The sequence below is a fragment of the Bactrocera latifrons genome, unplaced genomic scaffold, assembly GCF_001853355.1.
Source record: "Bactrocera latifrons isolate USDA-ARS-PBARC rearing strain unplaced genomic scaffold, ASM185335v1 scaffold_62, whole genome shotgun sequence".
In the NCBI taxonomy this organism is placed as follows: Eukaryota; Metazoa; Arthropoda; class Insecta; order Diptera; family Tephritidae; genus Bactrocera; species Bactrocera latifrons.
In genome coordinates, this window is record NW_017537290.1 from 727,352 (window position 1) to 738,294 (window position 10,943).

The following is a 10,943-nucleotide window of genomic DNA, read 5'->3' on the forward strand; positions in this document are numbered from 1 at the left end:
TAGCTCTAGCATTTTCCACCAACAACCCAAATCAGCGCCAAATACTTGTATAAATCCRCACTAATCACTTCCCACTGGCAACAACACTAAAACTAAATACAGCAATTGTGTTAATGCACTCCGCAGTGACATCGAAACAAACCTCGACCCAAAAGTCGCAAAGGCACCRAAGAAAAAAGTCAACAAATGACGAGCGGCAGAGTATGTATGTATGTATGTKCATYAGTTAGCCAACAAACTAAGTGCAGGCAACAACGATGAGTTCAAACGCTAAAGAACGCTTAGCCGCACCCACCCACTAACGAGCATAAATGTACATACAAACTTTAATTCAGATACAACCACACCTCAGCAGCACTTGGCTAAAGGTCTCATTTTGTATGTATTTTGGGGAACGACGCACCACAGTAAACACGAAATATATGTACACAGGCACATACATAAGTATGTAAAAATAAAAGAAATATGTGCATACATACATACATACGCACAAAAAGTCTCAATAGCTAAAATATACTACACACTTTTAACTTCAACAACGTTGCCGCCGTCACTGCTATCGTCTTCGCCATCGAGAATACACCAAGTAAACAAGAAATGCTTCAAAAAAATTCAAGCACGCACATATGAACACATACGCACACGCATACACACACACATAAGCAAGAAATGTAGCATTCTAAAAAGCAGGAAAAGAAAAACTGAAAATAAATTCGAGTAAATTTCGAATAGCAGCGGCAGCTATCAACAATAGCAACAAGGCAAAGCAAAGCAAACGAAAATGGAGCGTGGGCACCACACCAGCAGCACAGCTATATGTAGTTGGCGTTGGCGCTGCAAATTGAACCTGAAAATAAACCAAGAAACGACTGTTGGCGAGAGAAATTTTTCTATGTCAGCAGCATTGACTACATGCTTGAGTCATATGCACATACAAACATACATACATATGTACATGTATGCATACGTTCATATGAATATGCATACTGTTGCTGTGCGATCATGCCACTTATGGCGCGCTGTTGTGCGACCGGCAATAATATAGCCTACATGCATACATATGTGCGCTTGATTTTGCTGAGAAAGCATTGGTGTGTCGAGGAAAAATTATCAGATCAACACTGTCGAAATTACGGCTTTTAGAATATCGAAGAAATATTTAGTATGTATGTATGCCTGCAGTATTTATGACATACATACATACATACATACATACATTTATAACACTATAGAAAATGCTCAGATTAAGAACACATCCTTGCAACTTCAGTAAAGCTACAATAGCAAATTAAAAATTCAAATAATTTCAAAATTACTGTTTTTCAAACTAATTTGTAAAATAAATTTAATTAATTTAAAAGTTTCATTGATTTTGTTCAGCCAGTACAAACGCTCTCTACAAAAACCACTAAAAGCTGCAAAAAAGCTCTAAAAAGCTTTTCTTCTCTGCGCCGCTCTAAGAACACATCAAAATATTTGGAATATTTTGAATTTAAAGTAAGCTGAAAATGCAGCATTTACTTCCCCTTCTGCATAAGAATTACAGCTGAGCGTTGAAGAATACACTCCAGCTGTTCGCAACATATTGTCAAGCACAWGCAGGCCTACAAACTCACTGACATCCATATGTGTATTGTACATACAAACATTCTGTATATTCTTGTAAGAAATATCGACATATGGAGTAGACGCACAAGCACTTCAGCTGCACAATTCCAAACTGCCGAACATGCACACAAACGCACAAACAGACTTAAGCAATGACAAGGCAAATGCTTTCCGCTGTAATCCATAGCAGCGACAACGATGAGGGCGGCAAGAACGTCATACATGCCGGCGTGTACCCTCTTCAACATTTCCAGAATGCATGCTTAAGTATAACGACGTACCGCAGCACAAAACGGACGGGTCGTTCGCTATATATACTCGTACACACACATACATACATACATACATCGGTACACATTTGTTTGCGTCTGTCAGTCCTCCTTATTTTGGGTTTCATTCATTTCATTTCGGGTTTCATGGAAGCGCACAAGCAACCGACCAACCGTACAATGTGCAACATCAATGCCGCCACCACCACCACTATTACCAAAAAGGGAACGTACTGACCGAGCGCACCGAACGAAAAACACATTTATAMATATCAGATGGCAGCCGCCAGTGCGTCGCATTTCGTATAAATGCAACCAGACGCGCGCATTCATTTCTACGGCGGAAGGACGGACGAACGCGAGGACTGTGGGAGCGGCGGCAACGACAACGACGACGACGAGGAACGTTCGTTGTGAGGCACGGCGACGTTAACATAATTTTCTAAAAATATACAAAGCGGCCAACAGCAGCAGACAGAATAAGGTAGGGAGCGTACGCTGAAAAGCAAAATACTGTGCGCAGGCAGGCARGCAAGCAGATACGCGACAGTAGACGATGCATATTGCAATGGCAGTTKTTTTTCTTATTTGTTGTTGTTATTGYTTTGTTATGCAGCGGCTTGCGTAGAGTCGTGTCGCGCCGAGCGGAGGGCACGGCGCGTATGACATTTCAGCAAGCACCGGCAAAATAGCGCACATTTCATATGCGCTGCTTCGAAGGGATGAAATGGCAGCAACTTCCACCACCTCGTCCTCTGAATATCATCCTCTGAAAGGCAGCGCAATGCYTTTCGTTAGCACCACCGTCAACGTCACTTTCACAGGCGAAATGCACGTGCAACCCGGGTGTATTTGTATTTACAGATGTGCGCTGAAGCAAGCACTGAGTCAGAGTTTTTAACAGCACAAAAAAAAAAAAAAAAAAAAAATAGAAAAGCGAAGCATAAAGACAGGAACCGGGATGCACCCTTATGTAGTATACGTTGCGTCGCTATACATGCGTGGAAATATGGGTCCGGTTTGGAGTATCTCCTTGTATGCGCGTACCGCGGATAGGACAGCATCAACGACGACGACGACGACAAATGTCTGGCTAAGTGTCTGCAAGCGACCAGTTGACAGTTGGCTGCTGTTTCCTGTGTCTCACTTGGCGCTTTGCTTGTGTGTGTGTGTGTGTGTGTGTGTGTGTGGCGGAAGCTACACTTTGAGAATAGCGCTAACAGGCGGGTTAACAACTCAAATGTGGAATAACCACAGCCCCAGCAGCAAAGTGAGAGGCCGGTACTTCATGGAAAGCTGATCTTGGTGAACATTTTTGGATACCCGTTAGATTTCTAGCACTTCTAGCGAAGGAGCGACCATTTTTCATAGCCGGATTCAATTCTTTCGATGAACTAGTAAGCGAGGATCTCTCAGAGCTTCTCTTACCTGTAAATATGCGCATAAACGCTTTAAATCAGTGTTCCGATCAAACAATCGATTTTTTTACACAGTAATTTCATGCTTCTCTATTCGCTTTTTATCCCTCCCGCTACTTGCGATCATATCTACTCACTTTTAACGTAGTATAAACTCTCACCTCAACTTCACCATTTGCTCCGAAGACCTCGGAAGTTCGCACAGTGCGAAAATCTTATATGAGTGTATACTTTTCTGTTCTGATTGTCTTTGTCCCGGTATTTTCATTTTAAAGCAAACGGACAGGAGTTGCAGATAATTTTCGCTTTAGTGCGTCAGCATGTCGCACAAACCAGCAGAGTGGGCTGAAGAGTTGAGGATATAGTTGTAATAGTTTGTGTAAGGCATTTGTGTACAATATGTAAGACTTTTAATACCGTTAGAGTGAGCACGGTTTTAAAATTGTTGCCGTTGTTTAGCCAAAATTGTGAGTTGAGTCTTACGGAGACGTCACAATGGTAGAGTGAGATTTCGCTTACGTTGAGAAGAGACACTTTGAAATAGTTTACGCATTACTTGGTGTTTGAACTGAACTTTTCAATATTTCAAATGAATTGGAATTGAAAAGTGCTTAAAATAATTTTAAGGTTATGAACTGMAAGTAATTTTTAAAATCTTTATATTTTAAATTTAGTACTACATTCCTCAAACAAAACTAATATTTAACTTTCTTCTTTTGCTTACAGGTTAATTCAGCAATGGGTCTACAAGCTACAGCCGCTACTAAGCGGAAACATGAAATTACATTCGATGCCAAGGATGCTAATACATATACCAACAGTCCGCCACCATTGAAGACAGGCAAATGGTCAATTAATAATAATAACTACATCGAAGCCATTGAGGAGCAGCAACTGAATGGCAGTAATATTAAGGATAAGAACGGCAGTTTGCGCGCACTTACGAATAGTGCGGCAGAGAACACGAAAAGCACAACAACAACAACAGTGAATAGCAATAGTAATAGTATTAATAGCAGCATTAACGGCCACCACAATAGTATTAGCAATGGTAAAGAAGTTACTAAAATCGCATCTGCASCCACCACAATAACAGCATTGCCCTCCATGGTCGCCACGCTGCTGCCTATGTCCAGCGAAATGTCTGCCACCACGCCATTGCCACCCACCTCTAACACTCCCGTACCGGAAGACAGTATTGCCAAGTTGGAGGAGGTCGCCGCCGTGCCCTGCTGTGAGCCCTGGACTAATGCGGCGACCGAACCGGTCGATTGCATTTCCAAATTGCAGGCTGTTGCAGTGCCGAGCGATCCGTGGGGTAGCATTGCGACACGTTCCACTTTGGCGACAACACTGCTCAGCGCTGATGAGTTAGATGATGACGATGATGATTTCGAGGATGACTATGAGGAGGAGGAGAGCATAATACCGACATATTGTCCACTGCGTTATCATACTTTTCCACCGCCACCAGCAGCGAACACGACAACGCATCAACAGCAGCGACTTGGCAGTTATGCGCCCGCGCCGCATGGTTATGGCTCGCGTCCCAACTACTACTCGGAGCCATATCCACAACAGAATTGTTCACGTACCGGCAGTCCGCAACATATGCGTATGGCTGGCAGCAATGGTTTCACACAATGGCAGAGCACGAACGGTCCCTCCGGTRGCGGTCAGCAATTTTATGTGCCACCCGAAGCRGCATACCCGCCGCCACAGCAACAGACACCACAACCGCCACAACAGCAGCAGACAATACGTTGCGCAGAGAATGGTAAATCGTATTTAGAGTTGGGCTGTAGCAGTCCGCCGCCCCATGTGAATAGTTCGCCTGTTGTGCCACCACCGCCCTTCGGCAATCTACATGTGACCGCTGCGAATCTCGACACGCGTCATCCTTTGAAACGTTGCTGTGATGGGCGTGGTACCTGGTGTAATACAAATAARAATTGCTACAAGGATCTGCGTCTGAAGATACGCAACCTATCCATGTTTAAGTTGTCACGCTTCCGACAAGTATCCGAACAGTCACTCTATCGCTCGGTGCTAATCTGCAATACACTGAAACGCATCGATCGCGAAATCGAAACAGAAGCTAAGGAGATGCATCAAGCAGCAGCGCAGGCTGCCGCCGCACAACATCAATACCATCAGCATCTGCATCCGCCACATCATTTGCAGCATCACTTGAATCCGCAACAGCCACCGCAGCAGTTGTTGGTGCCACAGCAACCACATACCATGCTGCATCAACAGCACCAGGACTATGCGCCGCCAGTGATGAACTGTGCGCGCCTCACAAACATGGACTATCAGGTGCAACATCAGCCGCCAACGCTGCTGCAACAACAACCGCCGCAGCACTTCGCACAACATCTGCCACACTATCAGAATCAGCAACCCGAACGGCTCGACACGCCGCCGCCATACCTGAGCGCACCCACACAACACCTTCAGAAACCCACAAGTGGCAGTTTTACGCTCAACAATAGCATTAGTAGTATTAATGTAAATAACTGTGATTCTACGAATGGCGCAGCGGCAATACACCCTTACGACCACTATCCCTTCCGGGAATCGCAATCTGGACGCGCAACGCCATTTCCCTGCCAACCAGTAATGTCGCCGGCGCCGCCCTCAACAACACCAACCCCGGCGACGACGCAATCGCAACTACATACTGTTGCAACGAGTCTCAGTGCGTCCAATACAACAACAGCAGCGCCCATGCAAAACGCTAGCTCAACGGCGGCGTTGACAARCGCGTCAAGTAGCATTAGTACAACGTCACAAGTAACTACCGCCACGACGTCCATTGCTACCACCGATAACAGCGATTCTGGTTACGCGGACGATGATTCAACACGCTCCATCAACTGGAGTTCGGTGCTCAGCTTGTCATCACAATCCGCGTTGGATCCACTCAACAACAACGACCTCTTCGCCATATTACCGCCTGCGTTATCGATAACCAGCCCAGCGACCGCGACACCCGTGCCCGTAACGGCCGCTTTAACAACGAACACCAGCGCGTCAGATAGCACAACGCAGTCATCGGCTGTTGCCATTAGCGGCACTTTCACAACCGTGCAATCCACGTCGGCCTCCAGCACTAGTTCCAACGCATCAACTACCAGTAGTAGTAGCAGCAGTRCATACAACACATGTACCTCTTCGTCGACGGCAACATTCACCACGCTTTCGACCATCTCCTCGGCGACGCATTCGCTCACCTCATCATATGTGAGTAGCATGAGCGCCAATGCTGCAGCCGCGTCGGCATCCTCCACATGGGAGTACGGTTTTCTCGATATGGAATTCGGTYTGGGCTCAGAATTCACCGAACTTGTGCCCAGTTGTAAACTGAATTCAGATGAGCTCTTCAAGAGCAGCCTAACACCAGTGGTGGCCGCATCACGCTATTCCTCCGTACATGACAATGAGCTGGAACAACCGGCACACATTATGGTCGGCAGTTAGTATCAATTGTAAAGCAGCGAAACAATGCAGGAGACGTGGTGCCGAGCTTTATACTACTGTGACGGCGGTACGTACTGCAATGCCAACAGGTGGCCTTGCTGGTRTTTATGACCGCTAATTGGGGCGCTGGGCGCATGGTGCCCATGGAGAGCATGGCATTCATTGTGGCGAGTAGCAGGCGCGCTACGCCACTGAGCAACAAGCAGCGGGAACACATAACAGCCGAAAATATGTGAAAACACATTGTACGAGTGTATGTACATACTACATAACAGCAATGTGGGAGTGAGCGCAGCGCTTCGGCGCTGTTTTACTAGCATATACATTTATTAGAAATGTAAAAACATACATACATACATATGTATATACTCCTTTGTATTAGCTATTTTACTGCAAGCTAAATTAGTTCGCTTAAGTATGAAATGCTCAGGTTGTGAACTTTTTCTTTAAAAATTGTGGAAAAACTGTATGTGCAGCAAGTAGGGAGCCTAAAGCAGCAACTAAGGCGCATAGTTTGAAAAGAAATTGTCGCTTTCGCCATTAAAATGTACTTATTTGTCAATTGAAAGTACTTAAGCTATCGCTAAAAAGTACTTAATTTACTATGTTTTAAAACAAATAATAACTAAAAGATATGTTTATACAATTAGCAATATTTTAAAGGCAAGATTTATTTTGCAAATATTTCAAATGTGTAAAATATATCGATAATTGATTTTGTTGGTTTTATTTGTGAAATAATGCGCGCATATTTTTATTTTATACTTGAATTAATTCATTTTCTTTAAAAGATATTTTAAATTCTTCCCAATTACAATATATGTGTGTACAAAAATTTCTTTCGAATTATGCGCCGAACGAATGCAGCTCTTATAATCTTGTTAGAATAAATTGAAGAAAAATATAAAATCTTTATTTTTTTCAAGAAAAAACATATGCTTATTGACTTTTTTGTGCAACTTTATGCTTTAAAATTCGGTTGCATTCAAAACTCAATAATTTCTTAAAGCAAAAAATTTTAATTATCTTTTTGGACACTTCAGCAACTCAATTGCGTTAAAAGCATTTAAAATTTTGGGTTAAAAAGTTATTTTGTCGCATGTGTCTTAGCAGAACATAGACACATACAACATTTTAACTTCCGACATTAAATGTTTTGCATTAGTCTAAAATTTTACTTATGTATTTTGTTCATATACAAACATTTATTAACGTTTTTTCACTCAAAACTGTACTACATACTCGTAAGACACTATAGGAAAACTAGCTGAATTCTAAAATGTATATAATAAATACAAAAGTTATATATGTATGTAGTAAATAAATTTTATAACTATGCAAATACATACGTTACATTGTACTATATATAATAAGATTTTGGCATAATTCTTAATATGTAACTGCAATGTATGCAAATAAAATGTAAAATATCTAAAGTAAAATTCAAAACTCAAGCTTACGATCAAGAAACGAGTATGAAATCAACTAGAATATATTTATTTACTACTCATATGTATTTTAAAAAATCATATGTGAGACTTATATCTAGTTGTAATGAGTTCTTGTGTATATGTATCTATATTTAAAGACAATTCCTTGTACAATACAAAAAAGGTTATGTTTTGGCATTTACTATGTCACTACAAGTGCGAATTAAGGAATATGCAGATCTTCATGATAATGAAGGAAATTATTATTATTTCAATAGAATAATGATAAATATTATTAAAGTATTTGATAGTTTAGGCATAAGTATTAGTATTTTTATTTATAAATGGAACAAATATTAAGAAATTATAATTATAATGTTTTATAAAAAGAATGTATAAAAAATGTGGTGACAAAACAAGCAAAAGAATTGCAAATATATGAAAGATTTGTTTTTTAAATTTAACCATTTGACTTTCATTTAAATGGCTTTCGCTTTTCACATGATTAGCTTATAAGTTGTTTTAGTAATGAGTATCTAGAGTATATTTGGAGGAAATCTTGTATCTGTCGAGTTGTTTCGATGGAGTCAGACTATAGGAAAAACGAGTGTTAGATAMGTTGGTTTCCTGGGGCATAAAAATTATTTGAGGTTTGCATTGCGATCTAAATTTATTATGTTAGATGTAGCATTGAAAGAGATGGTAAGGATCATTAATCAGTTGGTTCGATCAAGTGAACTGAAATGATAAGCCCAACAAATTGGTTCGCTAAAAATATCATGCGCCCTTAAACAACGAATTCATTGAATCATTTGAGACATAATCAATAAATCTTTTTTTCTGTTGAATAATAATCAAGAAAATAATTTTTAAAGGAATCAAGCGTGTGTAAGCATGTATAATATTCACATATTGTAAAACAAAATACGTGATATATAAAAAAGTTCACTGACTCCAGTAGTACTCGCTGAAACTATTTATATGACAACCAGGATATTGTAAATATAACTAARAAATCTAACTAAATAATCTAAAGCYGTCATGCATTTGTTTTAATAAAATCTTTAAATATGCATCGTAATGTTAGCGTTCATTTAGTATTGTTCGAATTCACTTGTTGTCGCAGTAGTTCTCGCATATTTTCTGTTACGGCAAAACCCTGACCATGACCTGGTATTATATAATTGCACATCTCAATCATTCGCAAACGTTGTATTCGCTGAGATTCCGGATTTTCACTACCTGCTTCCAGCCAAATGGTTGGATCCATAATGTCCTCGACACGCTCGAATAAATCGCCACAAACACCTACAACTTCCCCCAGATTAGTGCCTCGCACCAATACCGACACACAATTCAGTGTATGGCCGGGTGTGCGTACCACGACCACATCATCCCCACACAATTGAAAAGGTTCCGAATCACCACATGTTAATGGGCAATCTAAATACTTGTCACGATTGGAGACACAAGCGCCCATAAAGTGCCACTGCGCTGAACGAAAGAGATAGTTACAGCCGGTATGATCGGAATGACCATGTGTGCAAACAACAACATGTATATCCTCTGGCTTGAGCCCATGTAAGTGTTGAAGGGCTTCGGTTAGTCGTTCTCCATCCCAGGCGGTGAGTGTATCAACGATAATGTTACGTCCATTTCGTGTACGTATTAGAGTACAGGTRCAATTGGCACGCATGGCGCTGGAATCATTGCTATCCGGTCTGGAATAACCAGTGAATAAAATATAAACATCATTCGCTTTTATACTCATTATAAGGGGAAGTGGTTGCAGAATTATTATTATTTACTAGAATAAGATACTATCTGACATTTGACAAAGACGATATCAATAGTGCTTGTATCGCTGAATAAACAAACATATCGAAACTTAATTTATTGATGCCCAATTTTGTAAATTTTACATATGCATATAACATATATTATATATAATTTTAAATTATTACCTTACATGCACATTATTTAAAATTTAATTTTTTGATTAAAATTAATTAATTTCGGATTTCTTTTGTAACGATTGTCACATATTCTCTTTCGTCTTTACTCGATAATAAATCGATWTATRCAGATAGTTTCACCCACATACYTATCATCAGCTGTGAGWTTTATTGACATTTCACAAAAATAAACAATCCCTTCCAATTGCGCGGTATGTAGAAACCATATAGGATAAATAAACAATCAAATTGTAAGTATATAATTTGTTCAATAAATTCTACTTTTTTTAAATTTACACTTAAGATTTTATAACATGCGTAATTTTCTAAAAAAAAAACGAAAACATTAAAAAAAGACAGTTTTTGTGAAATTGTGTGATTTCAATTAAAAGAAAACTTGCTAAAACTAGAAGTACTGCAAAAGTGAAGTGTTAAGCRTTTCAGTATCCGTTATATGTATACAGTTTTGAAAACTTAATATATTATTCGGAAGACATCAGTGCTGATTGCTAGAAAAGTGGGTGGTATTTTTGTCCGATAGTAAGTTGAATGTGATGCTTGCTGATATTAGAATAAGTAATGAAAGCTATTATGTTTTTTTTTCAGATTGGAAAAGAGTCAAGCCACAATTCACAACTGGCCGATGAAATAACACATATTGTAATTAATGGCAGGCAACCAGCGTAAGAAGGAGAAGSGAAACGCAGATGATGAAGCTTCAGACCTGTCAGAATACGGCACTCCGGACTACGACAGGACGCCTCTTGATGTCAGACAATA

The 10,943-nt window shown here is 40.3% G+C and overlaps 3 protein-coding genes across 4 annotated transcripts in view; 2 read left to right on the top strand and 1 right to left on the bottom strand.

The window, feature by feature from the left end:
- Positions 1-7,435, top strand: part of LOC108975171 — a 39,955-nt gene extending 32,520 nt beyond the window's left edge. The window contains exons 1-2 of one of the 2 annotated variants that reach the window (XM_018943499.1): positions 2,223-2,361; positions 4,022-7,435. In XM_018943499.1, the coding sequence (XP_018799044.1) occupies positions 4,034-6,778 (2,745 nt within the window). In that variant the 5' untranslated portion in view covers positions 2,223-2,361; positions 4,022-4,033 and the 3' untranslated portion in view covers positions 6,779-7,435. Of the gene's footprint in view, positions 1-2,222; positions 2,362-4,021 lie in introns of those variants that run through there. The other variant, XM_018943498.1, reaches the window with a different exon arrangement.
- A 1,187-nt stretch (positions 7,436-8,622) lies between these two features.
- LOC108975180 (metallo-beta-lactamase domain-containing protein 1) lies at positions 8,623-10,260 on the bottom strand. The gene is made up of 2 exons (XM_018943513.1): positions 10,178-10,260; positions 8,623-9,929 (listed from the first exon to the last, which is right to left on the bottom strand). The coding sequence occupies exons 1-2, from the start codon at positions 10,183-10,185 to the stop codon at positions 9,299-9,301; spliced, it is 639 nt and encodes a 212-aa protein (XP_018799058.1). The 5' UTR covers positions 10,186-10,260; the 3' UTR covers positions 8,623-9,298.
- A 66-nt stretch (positions 10,261-10,326) lies between these two features.
- The window catches only part of LOC108975179 (8-oxo-dGDP phosphatase NUDT18), a 13,633-nt gene continuing 13,016 nt past the window's right edge, over positions 10,327-10,943 (top strand). The window contains exon 1 of the mRNA XM_018943509.1: positions 10,327-10,414. The gene's annotated coding sequence lies outside the window, so the exon portion shown is untranslated. The remainder of the gene's footprint in view (positions 10,415-10,943) is intronic.